The following is a 15955-nucleotide window of genomic DNA, read 5'->3' as shown; positions in this document are numbered from 1 at the left end:
GCGCAGTTGAAAAGGTGAGTTTTCGATCTGCGGCGATGGTAGAGTAGAGGGTTGAGGTGTTGCGACAACGGCGGGCTCGGCGGAAATCTCGTTAAAAAGTTGGGGGGGAGGCCGAGTACTTATAGTAGTGGCTGCCTGCGTGCCAAGTCGTTAGCGCCCCGCTACGTCGCAGGGGTTGGGCGGCGATTGGGGCTTAGCTTCAGATTCCCGGTAGCGAGAAGATTCTGCTGTTAGTAAAAGGGGCTCCCAGCGTCATGCGCAACCGTTTCCCTTCACTCCCCCAGCTTCACCCCGCATATGCGACGCTGCAATCACTGAGCCAGTTTGCTTGTGTCGACTGCAGCGCTGCCGACAGCCTCTCCACGACACTGGAAGGTGCAGTGCGCATGTTGCTGCCTTACTGATGCGCGCAGGTCGGCCGGTGCCTTCCCTCGTTACCAGCGATGACGACGCACTGACCCGGATTGAGCGATGGCCCAAATCCAGCCCGTCCACTCGACCCCGTCGCCTCACTTGCCGCACTGTGGCCACCAGCAACGGTGCAGAACGAAGAGAAAAACTTATCGCGACACCTCTTCTTGGACCCCTTGGATTTCGCTGGTTGAGTTGCCGCCCTTTGAAAGGCGTGCGACAACCTGAGACACTTGCTGTACGCTGCGCCTCCCCCGGTTCTGTCAGGCACGCCCCATGTGAAAGTGCAAACAACAGAACACGCAATCACGGCGACAACAAAGAACTTGACGGGCGAGGGGCGGCCACATACGAGAATTTTGATCCGGGGATGATCGCGGAGACATAGGGAGGGTGCAGCCTGGTGCACGACTTTTTGGGTGTTGCATGGATCGTCGGCCTATGACTCACGTCCGCCCTCACCGGAAACCGACACATCTCCCCTTGCCATCAGCCTCCGCCTCCGTGTTGCTTTTGTAGTCTGGACCCATTTACACGTGTCTTCAACCCTGGAGTAGTTTGGTGATGAGCGAGTTGTCGACAGTGACAGGGTCCTCATGCAGGTATAGTCAAGTGGGTCTTATCTGTTGATTGCGTGTCGAGTGAGCAAGTATATCTGCGAGTGAACTTCCATTCTATCCCAATATGGACTTCTTTTTGAATACAAAAGAAGTGAAATTACTATGTTTGCTGCTGCGCCAAGTGAATTTGTGCCCTCGGGCGCCTGTCGTTGAACGATGCTTCTCTTGAGATCAATCGTGCAGCGAACTGGATGCGCATCGAGCTTCCCAGAATGTGGACTTGCATTTGAACAGAATGATGAATCTTCGTGACCTCTGGGCTACCAGATATCCCACCTTTGAGAGCACATGCTGCAGTTACACTGGAATACCTAATACAGAGGGTGCACGATCTGAGTGTACACTTCGAGTACAGCTTATTAGAACGAGCACCTTCTCACTGACTGCGATCACGAAATGTGGATTGATGGCGGGGATCGATGACTAAGGCAGCTCTCGGAACGGCGACAGTCGGCGCATCTAGACACGCCGACGAACCAGTCCCAGCCCCCTCCAAATTTACCACTCCGCGAAGATCACAGTAACTCACATCAGCGTTGCCTTGTGACGTCTCTTGATGAAAGCGACGCGTTATTGTTCCTAGGATCCCTGATTACGATGACTATCATACGGAGCAATTTCGCATGATGACGCGCCCGACTTCGTTGCCAACCAGTAGCACGCGACGGAAAAGCAAATGCAGTATGAAATCAAGAAGAGAGACGACATAACGACCTACCCTGGCGATCTCGAAGTCTCAGCGTCGAAATCATGCAGTGCCATACTTCTCACAACACCCTCTTCTTGAACTGAACGATAGGACCTTCACGAAGTGAGATGTACGCATCCTTCAACTGGAAGTGACCGCGGTTCCTTTGGCCCCAGCCAAGATCAGGGCGGCCTTCTCCCACGCATTGCCCAGGAGCCTGTCGCACGTCGTACCTCCAGACGGTCCTTCCAACGATCATGCAGAGTTGTATCATCGCCATCTTTTGACCCAGGCAACTACCGACCCCCTTGGAGAACGGATGAAAGGATCGTTTCAGATGGTTCACCTCCTCCTGTGTATTGGTATCCGAGACTATCCATCTCTCCGGACGGAAGGTGTTGCAATCGCCCCAAAGCGCTTCGTTTCGACCGAGCGACCACTTCGGAACACCAATTATGATGCCGCCAGGAAGGTGTTCACCAGCGATCATGATGCCACCCGGAAGCACGGTACGTTCAAGCTCACTTGGGCCAGCTGGCGAGAGGCGCAAGGACTCGTATACTGCTGCGCGGAGATACTCGCACTTTGCCATTAAGTCCGGAGCTGGACCGATCTCTTGAACGTTGTTGAAATTGGTCCTGATCTCTTGAACGAGCTTTGTATAGACCTTGGGGTTGCGAGTGATGAAGAAGAAGAGCGCGGTCACTGTTGCACTGGTCGTATCCGAGCCGGCAACAGTAAGCAAGTTTGCATCGGCAATCAAATTGTCGGTAGTCAGCGCGAAATCGCCCGTCTCTGGATCCTTCGCTGTACACAGAAAGTGGAACATGTCTTCTCGAGCAACTGGACGTTTCTCGGCCTCATTCTTCCTCTCGGAGTCAACTCGGCTTTTGGCCAGGTTTTCCGTAAAAGCAAAGTAAGCTTTGATCTCCTTCGGAGTGATAAGCTTCATCAATGAATCCAGGCCGCGGGGCTTCAGCCAAAGCAAAAAGCTTCGGAACGGGGACTTGGCGAGCTGCGGCAGTCAGCGCGACGACGTGCGATGGAGAGAGGTGGCGACTTACTGGGTTGTAAAAGCGCAAGTATCTGGTAATGTTGTGGGGGATACTCTTCAGGCTGTTCGTCCCAGGCTCTTTGGTGTTGTTGGAGCTGCCAAAGCAGATGTCGCCGAACATGTCGAACAATAAGTAGTCAGTCCACTCGGTGAGATTTTGTGGTCCAGACCACCCCTCACCACCGAAGGTCTCACCCGGCAGTAATTCGTTCCATCGATCGACATGTCGAGCCACGAAAGGTACGGTTGCCTTGACTGACTGCTCGGTAAACGCCAAAGAAAGAGCCTTTCTCCTTCGAGCATGCACCTCAACATCCGTACAACCTAGTGTGTTTAAATCATGTTTATTCCGTCTCCACACCTCATAGAACGGCGACTTTTTGACGTTGGCTTTGTAGCCAAACATGGCGTTGTAAGCTTCGGACGTCTGGAAGAGTAAGAGATTGGGGGTTGCTCGGAACTTGTCACCTGGCATGCAACGTCAACGATATGGCTTCAAGGGCCAAAGCCTAAGAGACACGTACCATAGATCTGGAACTGCCTCCACGACCAGATGTGGCGGTCTCCTTTACAGGCATGGTAAAAAGAAGGTATGCCGGAGATGCGAGCAAGGAATGGTCCCGGCTGCTTTGCGAGAGGGTGGAACCATAGGTTGTATATCGCGGAGTACACGAGCTGTTTTTATGTAAGTCGAGACCGTGCATCGATGAAGAGTATACTAACATAGATGGCAGCTACGCCAAGAACGAGCGGGACGGAAACAAGCATGTTGGAGAGTTCTGATAAACTGTAATGGTTGGTACTGCGGGAGTCAAGACTCCATGACACTGAACTTTATATCTTGCCGCTCCAAGCTATCTCAACGGCGCTCAGCAGACCCCGCGAAACGCTCTCGAATCGCTTTAGGCACACTATCTCGTCCCTCAACCCCCACCTCAGATGAGCCGTCGCTATACCAAGATGAGGGTTTTCCATGCTCTTTCGCAAAACTCACGATCAGCTCCAGCTCCGCGTCGGGCGTCTTCAAGGCATCCCTTCCATCTGACCACCACTCACTCCTTCAACTTCTTTTTTGGTCTCCGAGGCGGCCCCAACTCGCTGCTTTCGACATACTCGCGATGCCATACCATCCTAACTGAGAAAGGCTATCTCTATCAACAATCATCCGAGTATATCGGGCGAACTAGTGCTACATCAGCGGGGTGGGCTTTGACAGCGGAGAAGCCCTTAACGCCACAATTCAATACACCCGTACGCACATGGCCCCAAGCCAACGATGGTTTGAGACTTCCCGTCGTCTTGCTGTTGGCGAGACTATAAGCGCGATGGATGTTTTGAGTATAGTGTCAAACTGCACGTAAGCGGATGTGGTTGTGATAGGCTTCCTTCAAGATTAGGTCTCATCGCGGCATATTGGATTATTGATTTTGTAGTCATCCAGCTTTCGTCCAAGTCGCCGACCGCGACGACGACCAAGTTATACTTATTTTGTAGCTCAGGCGCCTATTGAAGGGGCTCATCTTGGGGGCCACCTTATACAAGAAAAAAACTGAACAGGTCTAGAGCCTACATCAACGTTAGGTCACCCACCTTGCATGTTTCTATGTTGATGTAGGCTGCAGACCTGTTCGTTTTTTCCCTAGATTGCCGTGGGGCAAGAGTTCGAGGGAATCAACCTGTGGCCCACTGTATCCGCAGTGATGTTACAAAAGACCGTGTTCGTCCTGGTCGTAATCTGATGCTTTGGTGCGCTCGAGAAGTGTCGCCACCTTCCACACGATTTCACAGGAACAATAAATGATAGCGAGAACTCTGCGGCAGACTTTCGTCAAATATAGAGAGAATAAGGTCCTTCGCCAAGTCGACTCTAATCGCGCTATAACGTTCGCTATGCATTTGTGGACCATTCGCACTGGACACCCTCTTCGGTTGCACTATGGCACCACGCGACTAATAAAGAATGCCGCTCTCCGGCACAGTCGATAAAACGAGAGGATTTTCGCATGCGAGCGATTTCTATTGGACCATGGACGAGTGATGTCCAAGCACTCGGTACGGGATAAATACGGCTCCAGGTTCAACATCCAACGGGCGGCTCGCGCCTGCGCTAACACCAGCCCCAATGGTCGCACAGCCCCGCCCCCACAACAACGATCCTACCGGGAAGGAAAGGGCAACCCACAGCTTAGCTAAGAGCTAACGTACTTCACTATCTGCACGAATTCGGACATACCGAGAACAGCCTCACATATGGGGATCTTGATCCTGCTCGCTTATGCATGGGGCCAAAACCAAAACCCCGTTTGATTGCGGCGTTGTGTGATACCGTCTTCCTGGTACAGTCAGCTTACTTACTATAGACTCGCGCCATGGCGCGGCAAATGGGAGGCATAACTTGTTACATCGTCGGGCTGTCAATACTCGAATAGTACTTCTCGCCGTACGCAGATGGAGAACCGCATTTTCACGACCAGTGAATGGCACAGTCTTATCGAAAGATTAAGGGAAACGCCGTGGTTGCATACAATACGTGGCACAGTTGCCAGCCCCTGGTTGTAGCACTCTTATAATCCCATTGTCCATTTCCACACAAGCCATGCAAGTCATGCCTGACTTTGGAGTTCGCACCTACCTTGGTCACCCAGTAACAGCAACGACAATAACGCGCCTGCCTCTCTGGAGCCTTAGCGAGGTCTCGTAAACTCTCACTCCTGCACTCCTCTCGCGCTCTCTTTCACTCACCACATTTCATTTCCACACTTGCGTTACCAAAGCATGACCATGTCTCCTACACCGAGGGACGAGGCCGTACCGGATACTTCAAGTGTCGAGAAGGCGTCGACAAACACTTCCGCCCCCAATGAAGCTGAGCCGGTGGCAGCGACTGATGAGTCGAAGTACATCACAGGTCTGAAGCTCTACCTGATCAATGCTGGTCTCACAATTTCGATCTTCCTCGTGACTCTCGAATCGACTGTCATCAGCACGGCCATCGTGGACATCACTGACGAACTGGGTGGCTATGAAAAGAGCTCATGGCTTTTCACGGCATACATGTTGACCTACTGCAGTAAGTATTTCTTCACCCTCAAAGACTGAGCACTTCGCTAACCCTGTGTAAGGTCTTCAGATGATCTGGGCAAAACTGTCGGACATCGCAGGACGGAAATACACCCTCATCGCTTCGCTACTCATCTTCACTATCTTCTCGGCGCTTTGTGGAGCTAGTCAGACACTCATCCAGCTCATCATGTTCCGATGGTGTCAGGGTATCGGCGGCTGTGGTGTATACGCGCTCACTCAACTCATGTTCATGGAAATTGCTCCGCCGGGAAAGTTGCCAAAGTACATGGCGGGTGTTAGTATGGTACTTGCGCTCAGCCTAATTACAGGGCCGCTTCTTGGAGGCGGTATCACCCTACACGGTAGCTGGCGGTGGATCTTCCTTCTCAAGTATGTGCAAGGCACTCAACGTCATTTCTCAGCGTACTGACATCGTAATAGCGTTCCTGTGGGAGTTCTCACTGCTGTATCACTTTGCTTCACGCTTCCTAGAACCCTCTTCAACGAGCCAGCTGCGCAACAAACACACCCCATCTTCTCGAAGCACTCCCTCCGTCGACTTGACTTCCTAGGAGCGACGTTGATGCTAGGTACTCTCGTACTACTCGCTACAGGCCTTCAACAAGCATCGCTAGACTATGAGTGGTCTTCCAACAAAGTCCTTCCCCTTCTCGTCGTCTCCGCGCCTTTTGCGATTGCGTTCTTCACATGGCAATGGTACGCAACGCAGCGTCGCACTAACCCCGAGCCCGTCTTTCCCTGGCGCTTCTGTCAGAGCCGCATTCAGCTTGGCATGATCATGTACGTTCACGACGTTATACACTCACAATGCATCCTCCTGACGTAGACATGCAGAAATACCTACCTCTCCGGCACGGTCATGTTCGTATGCATTGCGCAAATCCCCCAACGCTTTATCACGGTAAACGGCCTCTCTCCCCTCGCAGCCGCCGCCCGCCTCCTCACTTACGGCGCTTTCGTCCCATTCGGTAGTGGTATCGCTGGTGCGATGATGGGCAAGCCTAGGATACCGCCATGCTGGATTATTCTCGGGGGTTCCCTGATGGAGATTCTCGGTATTGCGTTGCTGTCGCAGATCGATACTTCGTCGCACATTGACGCTAGTCAGTATGCGTTCCAGATCATCGCAGGTACGGGGACTGGTCTTGTCAACTCGGGGCTTATCCTGCTTGTGCCGTATGCGATGGATAAGAGGGATTTGGGTAAGTTATCCGCTACATTCACACACGCATATCTTCAGGTTCTTCGTTCACTGACGACTACCAGCCGTTGGCTCAGCAGCTACATCGCAGTTCCGCACCCTGGGCGGTCTAGTCGGCATCGCTATCGTTACATCTATCTCCACGCCCTATATCCGGACCCATCTGACCGACATCCTACCCTTGGAGCTTGCAGAGAGCCTGCTAGAAAGGACGGAGTTGGTGCAGACTCTTTCACCGGAAACGCTGGAGCATGTGAGGAGGGTGTTTGGTGAAGCGTATAATCTGCAGGTCAAGGTTCTCATTGGGTTTGCGGTCGCCAAAGTGCCGGTCACGGGTATGATGTGGACGAACTTGAGGGTGGAGAGTAAGTGAGCGGGCGAAGATCGGCGCAGAGGTTGAGCGATAATGATTACATTTGACGAACACATCAAAGTGTACTTTGCTGTATCCTAATGTCTTATATGGCCCCTGAGGTACTCAGTAGCTTCGGATAGACAGGCCATTGTGGCCATGACATCATATCCATCCTCTACGTGGCTGTTCCCGCCGGAGTAATTCCAGATCTCATCGGAAGCACTCCATCACTCATAAACCTCTGATCGAGTCGCAAAGACTCCCTGAGCTACGCGTATATGCTGACATTCTCTTGCCATCAGCTCTGTAGGAGAAGCTAGCTCGAGTCTGAGCCATCGTCCTCTGCCTCAAAGTCCTCATTGTCGTCGTCGGCCTCCTCGAAATCCATGTCCTCATCGCTGTCCAGGAAATCGTCATTGGACAGCGTGAACGCATCATTCCTAGCCTCTGTTTCCTCAGCCTTCATTCTCTCCAGCTCAATCTCATGCGCCTGTCTCATTCGCGCATGCTCTTGTTCCTGGCGGGCGACGCGTCGCGCCACAACGGCCATGATTGCGTCTTCGCCGTAATCCGGACCCAGTGTGCGCAGAATGTTGTTGATGTCTTGCTGCGTGATAGGGTCGCCAGTAGGCTCGAAGAGAAGGCGCTTGCATGTTGGACATGTGTTACCGACATCCAGCCAGGCGTCTAGGCATTCTTGACCGATCATGTGGCCACAGGCGGTGATTCGCACAGCAGAGTGGAGCTTGGACTCCGCGGATTTACTCTTCGTAAGGTGGAGGGCGAGAGCATGGCGGCAGATGGTGCAGTCTTGCGATGCGTGCGCGTGCGACTGTTGGACCTGCTCGAGACCCAGGCTGTTGAACGTTTCCTTGTTTGCGAAGACTGTCATCGTGCATTCGAGAGAGCTGAAGGAGTTGCGAGCGTACTAAGAGTTGTGGAGGGTTGAGTTCAGTTCCAGGGTGAGTATTGTATGTGACAAGGTGAGAGTGAGGATTGTCGCGGATCGCACTTTCTCGAAATGGAGCATTCGAGGTGAAGTAGTGCACGGTTGTCGCATCGGTTTCCTGAAAGTACTAGGAGGTTTCTGAGCAAGCTCAAGCAACCGTTCGCTTGAGGGCATCCAGCTCCTGGAACATACATCATGAGCGTGTCCCATTGGCAAGAACAGTGGGTGTCGCCTATCTACCATGGTTCAGGATAAATTTTTCACGTTACAGTAGATGACCGGCATTTATCAGCCGAAACATTGCGCGCAGTCCTCACAGAGGCTCACAGAGGGATGGGTTTATGTAGAGTCTACGTTGGTATGCATGAAGATAGAATTTATTGAATATCTCTAGGACGGCGTTAGTGTTTGGCAATACAGCTAAAAGGTAGTACTCACAAAGATATTTGGTCGCCATGGGTTGTGGATTATCAATACATACCTTTAAAAAGGTTCACAAGTCTGCAAATTACTGTCGTCAGGCTTCATTCCAGAATGCAGCGGGAATCTGGAAGTCGCGTTTTCGCATGATTGATCAGGCCGGTGTCAAATAAGACAACGGTATACACGTATGCTTCGTAATATGCAATAAAAAGCCACGCTCGAAGTTCACGCGACAACTGCAACGTGTTGCGACCTCGGGATGGTAGAAGCAAAACTAAGGTCGAAGCCTCAACGTCGTGCTGTTGGAAATGGATGAGAGGCCAGGCTCGCTAAGTTTGCTGAGACGCTAGCTTTAGTTTGGTTAGCTCCAAGACAACCATTGGCAGCTCCATCGTGTGATGGAACCAGCGACCATGGAACACAGAGAGGACAGATATACTGACATTTCGTGATCGGCATTCACATAAGGGACACTTCTCCGCTACTATTGCCTCTTGATATCCATACAACAAAGTCTTTGTTCAAATGCATATCGCCCTAAGCGATCCAGGCAAAACGAACATGTAATTTCGAATGCCGTTCCTCTTTGCACTCTACGACCCTGATCGTGATCCTACGAGCCTTTCACTCCGAACTCTAGAGGATCGTAATCTCTTGAACGATCTACGCGACAAAACGTATACCTGCCCGAAAACAGAGCCGCCTTACTCCGATACAGAACGTTCGGCAGTTCAAGACTGAAGACAGCGGGTCGAGCAGCAGGGGACGACACGTATATCCAGCTACCGCTACAAATTATTGAGTCATAAAAGCACTCTTCACTACGTAGAAGCAAGCGGAAATCATCTTTTCATTGCAGAACATCGAATGCTGCAAATTCCTGAGTTACGAGGTCTCATACTTCAACTTACAGGACCTGCGGCACAAATACGAGCATTACGTATATCAAAGAGCTAGTGCTCTTCAGCATTTGAAATCATTAGTAGTCGCATCACCGCTGCTACATACTAGAAATCCCTACGGTCGCTTTGCAACCCTGTAGAATACGGGAAGCTCATCGACGAAGACGCCATGGCGCCTCTACAGCCCAGCTCCTAGGAGATAAGAAAACTGGAGTTGGATGTTGAACGTACCTGCGGTAAATCGCACGCAGGTAAGCGTCTGTACTTTCCGGCAAAGTGTGCTCAAAAGTGAGATCTCCCCAGTCCCTTGCCTGAGACCATCAATCACCAAGATTGGTGCCAGCGTGGTGATTCCTTCTCCAGAACGGTCAGTGTATCTCGTGCGACGGATATATACTGGTTAGATCTGAGCCAGTTAGAGACAAAGCCGTACCTTGATGCACTATTCGCAGAAGGACATCAGAGCCGGCAGCGTCTTAGTAGATGGGAAACCTGCCTAAGGCCAGAGGCAACCCCACAAACTCTCCTGCTCAACTCTTTCCTCTCGAATTCAGTTTTGCTAGACGCACTTGGGTCTATGCATGTCACGACGCCACCACGCCGAGCTTTGGGCATTTACCATAACGATTTCTGGACAACTACTCCAAACGGGCACAATACACTCCTGACCAGGATCAGGAACGATCAGGGGGTACGCATTGCCGAACTCCTGGGGCGTCATCTTCATCTTCATGTAACATCACTACCTGTTGAGGATCGCGACGGGAGCGTCGCGTTTCGGATATGTAGTTTTAATAACAGTCACATGTGCTTTCGAAATGAGAAATCGTATCTATGGATCAGCATCTCACATTTCCACTAGGCACGACATGAGGTCAGTTCGCTTGGGGCATTGAGGATGTATCCCAAGTCATTACCAACTCCTTCTACCCAACCCCCATCCTTACAGTCGCAACACCACGCGTCGCCTTCCAGCACGATCATTACCCGTCCATCATCTGCATACCAATAACCAGCCAATCCCAACTCGCAAGTCCATTACCGCCGCAACCTCCAACAAGTCAAACCCACACACTCCCAACCGCAACCCCCACCAAAACCAAACCTCCGTCGATCAACTCGGCACTGCAGCCTTGGTCACACGCTTCTGCGCCGGTCTCACAGCAACCCGCGGGTTCAACACCCGCCTATCAATCGTACCATCAGTCATTGCACCCCCTCCCTCATTCTCCGACGTAGACGTAGGTAAAAACAGCGTTTTAATCCGCGTAAGCAACGACGGCTGTGGCGGGGCTGGGCCAGACTCTCCTTCTATCTTCGGCAACTGCGTGTCAGGTGGTAACGGGACATTACTCGGAGGAGTGCGCAGGAGTGAGCGAGAGCAAGGGATGACCGTTGATCCAGGAGTCAGGGCTTGGGAAGGCGTTGGCTCAGGTACAGGCGGTGATAGATTTGGTGGCGGGGGCGTGGGTGTGTTGATTGGCGGTGTTGGTGTGGAAGATTGGAAGGGCGGCGTGCTGGTTGGCGGCACGGACACAGAGGGAGATTTCTGGGGACACGCCACAACGCTTGTGTTGGGTGGGAGAAGCGAAGTTTCTGTAGGTGGGATAGTTGGTACGCGCGCTGATGGGCCTGCTTGTTGCGACGGGGAGACCGATCGCTGCACGGGCGGGACAGGGGTCTCTTCTTCTGCGGTTGGCATAGCTGCTGGTTTGGTTGGTTTCGCTGCTCTGTCTACTAGATCATCGCTTGGTCTAGGGCTTGCTTCAGGTATCGATTCCATGTGTGTTATTTGCCGGCCGAAAATGGTTGACGTTGGTGTCGGATCATCATCAATCACTTGCTCGACAACAATTGGACCCTTTTCAGCATCATCCGGAAAAGGTCCTTCGTAGACTTTACGTCGTCTGAAGCAACGGCAGCAGCACAGAATGGAAAGTAAACCTCTGTATAGATTCTTCAGTAAAAGGTGGGTTTGAGAAGAGAAAGCGCGGCCGTAGCTACAAGGTGATGTCTGAAATGTAAAATGTTTGTGAAGAGAAAGTGCGCGAATGAGAGTGCAAGATGGTCTATATGACATATATGGGAAGAGTGCAATGCACTCACAGCAACAGAGCTACAGCTGCAGCAAGACCACCAATGAGACCGTTCCTGATGCTACTGATCTTGTCGCAAGAATCCTCCGGCTCAGATAATAGATCGCTTAGGATCTGGCGGCGCGAGTGGTGGAATGGGAGGCTGAGTCGAAGTGCCGATGCTCCAGATGTCTGCTTGACTTTTTGGTCGCCGGTAGCGGTGTATACTCCAGTCAGAGGCACCGAGTTTGTCGCAGTGGGCTGCAGTTCGGATTCACCCGCGCTAGTCGGCACGTTCTCCTCGGATGGATACCAGATGCCCGCCTTCACGGTACCATTGCCCGCGATGATAGCTGCGTTTTCCTCCTCCGTGCAGGCAAGGATAGCTTGACGAATCCAGCAGATTGATGGAGGGCTCTCTCCCGGGTCATTCCTGTGCTCAGACGTGCCAGGGCCTTCTGTACTGAAACTGGAAAGGTCGACGTTGCGACCGGTGCTGATGTCATCGCCTTTAATGATGCGACTGAAGACGGTAAATGCGGTCTCTGGTTGAAACTTCGGTACGTAGTGGCCGGCGTCGTAGATCCGAGAAAAGGACAGGTTACCATATTGACGAACAGCGCCGCCAACGTAAGAGTCGTTCACCTGAATTTCCGCGTATCCAGCCTCTTTGAAAGCGGTCTCATAGCCTGGGACACGACTGGCGATCTCGAGGGAGTTGTTCTGTCCTCCATACCAGTTGCATATGATGTCCGCGTCACCGTAGATGAGGCCGACTTTGATGCCGCGAGCGAGCAAGTCTGCCACAGCCTCCAATGCGCCTCCGCGGGCGGAGTCTCCGTCTAGGATTAGAGTTAGCAAGGTAGATGCGTGTAGAACCAAGAATAGGGCATGATCTCATACTGTAGCTGAAAGCATCCAAAACCATGTCATTTGTAGAAGTGAAGTTGACTGGAGCACCCACGGATTGCATAACGTGTTCTTCGTTTAGATACGTCTCGAGTGCATCACTAGGGCCAACTGTCGGGAGAGCTCGGATGTCGTAGATACTCCTACCAGGAAGATAGGCGGGGCCAACATTTTCTTGGCATGTTAAGAGAGCACTTAGGCAAAGGTCGTTAACTTCCTGGACGGTACCCAGACCTTTGGGATCATTAGCAGCTGCCGAAGCAGCGCACTGGTCCACCAAATCTACGCAACCTCCTTCTGCGTAAACATCTGCTATCGCGTTTTGATAAGTTGTAAGATCGTAGCCGTTGATGCCGTAGGTATTATTGTATGCGAAAAGCAAGCCAGAGGTTGTTGACGTCCTGACATCCATTATACCGTTGACGATGCCCACTGAACCAACGCGTATTTCCAACGTTTCAGCCGGAAGATCGCCCTTCTTTCGACGATCGTTCTGCTCTTCGTAGTGATCTGCGAAGACAGGACCATAAACACCTCCATAGCTCTCAGCGAACAGGTTTATCTCAGAGGGTTTAACGGTGTCGTTGTCGGGTCGAACACCAGGATTGTACTGGGGAAAGGCTGACAAGAAGCCTTGAAGGAAGTGCCACGAGGAATCCGCGGCAATAACGGTCAAGTTCTCGGTTTTCTTAGAGCTGGCAGACGGGAAAGTGCCGTTCTTGAAGCGCCATTCCGGGACGTCGGTGGGAAGCGGAGAAGGTTCTATGCGCTGGTCTAGATCCGCCCAATAGCCTTTGCTGAAGTCGACCGAAACGTTGAGGCGCTCATCGTACGAGAAGCCGACCTGCGTAGGTTGATCGATGAAGAGTATGTTGGAGCTACGGTCCCATCCCCAAACCCTAGGCTGAGAGACGTAGCTGCTGTTTGGCCCTTCTACGAGCTCGCACGGTCCCAGTTCTGAGAAGAGACCAATCATACTCGAACTGCCAGGTCCTCCACTCAGCCAGATGGTCAACGGAGCAGTTTCCGGATTTTCACGTGCTTCGAAGAACCAGAAGAAGGTGTTGATCGGGTAGTTTTGCTCGACCGGCGATAGCGTGAACGGGGGAATGTTGACATATCCAGTATACTGCTTCTGCGTCTCAAATGCCGTTGCGCATGTGTGGGCGTCGGGTGTTTTGTAGGATATGGTGATGCGCGGGTCTGCAGGCGACTGGATAACGGTATCATAGGTTACGGGTAGCGGATACTGCTGGGCGATTGACAATCCAGCGTGTAGAGTCGACATGATAACGATGGCGAGTAGTTGGATCTAATGACCGTCAGTGATTGGTTGACTTGCGCAGCGAAGTGTGCCTACCATGTTGGCGGGAACCGGGGTAGCGGGAAGCTATCGCGCATGAGAATGAGGATAAAACGCCTGGTAAGGTACAGCAGGCGGCCGAATTGGTACAATCAAGCAATACGCAATTCCGCGTCTGTGGTCCCGTGTTGAAGAGGCGAAAAGACGACGGTCGATGGGAGGCAACTGCGTGTAGTGAGTAGTGGTATTATTTGTAAGGCGCCTTCCTTCACTTCGGACATGCGAAGGGATGCGCCAAACGGGCAGTCCCTCGCTCACTGCAGAGCAGCGGCGAGGAGAGCGTTGCGCGGGTGTACACGCCACGAGGACTAGCGAGTGTTTGTACTACAATACTACCAAGAGATGGAGGCGGCAGGGACATCCACTTCGGGATCACAATAGGCAGAATAGTCACAGCAATGCAGCGGCACCCTTCCAATACATACTGCTCATTGTTGCTCGCCGAAGCGTCCATCTTTTCCTACGCTGCTCTACCTCATCATCACAGCGCGTTGTGTAAGACCTCTCAGCCACCTTGTGCTATTCACGCGCTACGCCGCGTGCTAGAAACGTGTAGGAACGTGTCTAGGAATTATACTTGCCGTACCCCAGTGTCGGGTGCATACAGCCTAAATGCCGACAAGGGTCTGAATGGCCATGGACCCGGCCGCCAGCCACCCTTACGTTTGGGTCGACATCCAGGGCGCGTAAACCGGCTGCGTTGTGAAGCCATGTAGTCAACTGTTCAGAGCAGCGTTGGCGAGTTGCATCCTCCTGCCGTGGCCCCCATATATCCACGCGACCGCGTCGGCCATTTCGTTGTGGTACGGTATCCATCCTGCGTAGTGTGAGCTGATGGCCTTCACAGGAGTTTGGAATGAGACTTACCTTCGGGGGCAAAGCCACCTAGCTCTTTCCCCTTCAATTCCTTCCAGGTCTTCTTCCCAGCGAGTCCTAGTTGTACAGCCCTTGACCTTTTGCCTCTTTTCGCTATAATCCTTACTTCGCCTTTCATGTCCTGTTCTGGCCCAGCGATACGCCAATTCTCGTTGACCTCGTGGCCCGGCTTCGCTGTCCAGGGCTGCATAGTGCGCCCGTCCTCAGTCTTTTCATCGCCAGTCGCTGTCTGCTGCACATACGGAACGATGTACATCTTGACCTCTGCGCCGAACTCCTCTCCATCTCGTTCCTTAAGCAGCGCATCCCAGTTCTCAGGTTGTGCCGATCGTTTACGCCGATGGTCGTAGCCGGACGCGATGAAATCGGTACACGGGGTGATGTATGTCAGTTCTTTCCAAGCGTCGCTATTCAAGAGTGTCTCGATATCGAAATAGGTTGTGACATCTCGCCAACCGTCGCACATGCCGAAACCGTGCCAGCAGTCTTCGACGACCAAGGTGTCCAGACAGAGGCCTGGAAGTAGTGTGAACGCGTTCGCTGCATAGTAGGTCGGGTAGTACTGTGAGCTTCCTGAGGAATACAACGGGAAGGGATACGCGCGCACTCGGACATGGCGCAGACGCGTTAACACACTCTGATCGACGGAAAGCAGCGTCTCGAGCAAATTCTCTGTACCGCGGAAATGGAGTGTGCAATTGAGCGGGAGATGGCGGTGCGCCTCGGCGAAGATCTGGCGACAACAGAGCAGGAGCGCTATGCGATTAGAGGACTCGGAGTCGTCGCTAGGAGTGCTAGCATGTTTGAAACCATGCTGGATAGTGTAGCTGCTGAAGAGGAAGCCATAGATGAGTTCGCGCAACTCAACCGGTATCGTTAGAATATTTGGGGCACTCATGGTGTTGATACCGTTATTGCGCCGTGAAGGGTTCAATCTCAGAAACGTGCGATTCCCTGCTTATAAGGAGACCGAGCGATGCTAAAAGGGAAGCTACCTGATAACGAGTAGTCTATCTTAGAAGTTGGTAGCCTGACCCAAACAAAT

The 15955-nt window shown here is 52.3% G+C and overlaps 4 protein-coding genes across 4 annotated transcripts; 1 reads left to right on the top strand and 3 right to left on the bottom strand.

Moving 5' to 3' along the window:
- Nucleotides 1-1798: 1798 nt before the first annotated feature.
- BKA58DRAFT_413450 (benzoate 4-monooxygenase cytochrome P450) lies at nucleotides 1799-3541 on the bottom strand (the record flags this gene model as incomplete). Its single annotated transcript, XM_046172420.1, has 4 exons — nucleotides 1799-2734; nucleotides 2784-3241; nucleotides 3298-3448; nucleotides 3497-3541. 4 exons carry the CDS (start codon nucleotides 3539-3541, stop codon nucleotides 1799-1801), a joined length of 1590 nt encoding a protein of 529 aa, XP_046022738.1.
- Nucleotides 3542-5114: 1573 nt separating this feature from the next.
- Nucleotides 5115-7611, top strand: BKA58DRAFT_227478 (MFS multidrug transporter-like protein). The gene is made up of 5 exons (XM_046166397.1): nucleotides 5115-5843; nucleotides 5896-6226; nucleotides 6278-6637; nucleotides 6692-7059; nucleotides 7124-7611. Exons 1-5 carry the CDS (start codon nucleotides 5549-5551, stop codon nucleotides 7429-7431), a joined length of 1662 nt encoding a protein of 553 aa, XP_046022737.1. The 5' UTR covers nucleotides 5115-5548; the 3' UTR covers nucleotides 7432-7611.
- Nucleotides 7612-7655: 44 nt separating this feature from the next.
- Nucleotides 7656-8305, bottom strand: BKA58DRAFT_471741 (uncharacterized protein; the record flags this gene model as incomplete). The annotated part of the gene is made up of 1 exon (XM_046175244.1): nucleotides 7656-8305. The coding sequence occupies one exon, from the start codon at nucleotides 8303-8305 to the stop codon at nucleotides 7730-7732; it is 576 nt and encodes a 191-aa protein (XP_046022736.1). The 3' UTR covers nucleotides 7656-7729.
- A 2257-nt stretch (nucleotides 8306-10562) lies between these two features.
- Nucleotides 10563-15808, bottom strand: BKA58DRAFT_413465 (Alpha/Beta hydrolase protein; the record flags this gene model as incomplete). The annotated part of the gene is made up of 7 exons (XM_046172421.1): nucleotides 10563-10613; nucleotides 11081-11594; nucleotides 11794-12604; nucleotides 12666-13983; nucleotides 14363-14366; nucleotide 14499; nucleotides 14902-15808. 7 exons carry the CDS (start codon nucleotides 15806-15808, stop codon nucleotides 10563-10565), a joined length of 3606 nt encoding a protein of 1201 aa, XP_046022735.1.
- Nucleotides 15809-15955: the final 147 nt, after the last annotated feature.

This window comes from Alternaria rosae (genome assembly GCF_020736505.1).
Source record: "Alternaria rosae strain MPI-PUGE-AT-0040 chromosome Unknown BKA58scaffold_8, whole genome shotgun sequence".
Classification (NCBI taxonomy): Eukaryota; Fungi; Ascomycota; class Dothideomycetes; order Pleosporales; family Pleosporaceae; genus Alternaria; species Alternaria rosae.
Note: the sequence above shows the minus strand (reverse complement) of the source record. Positions and strands in the feature narration are given on the sequence as shown.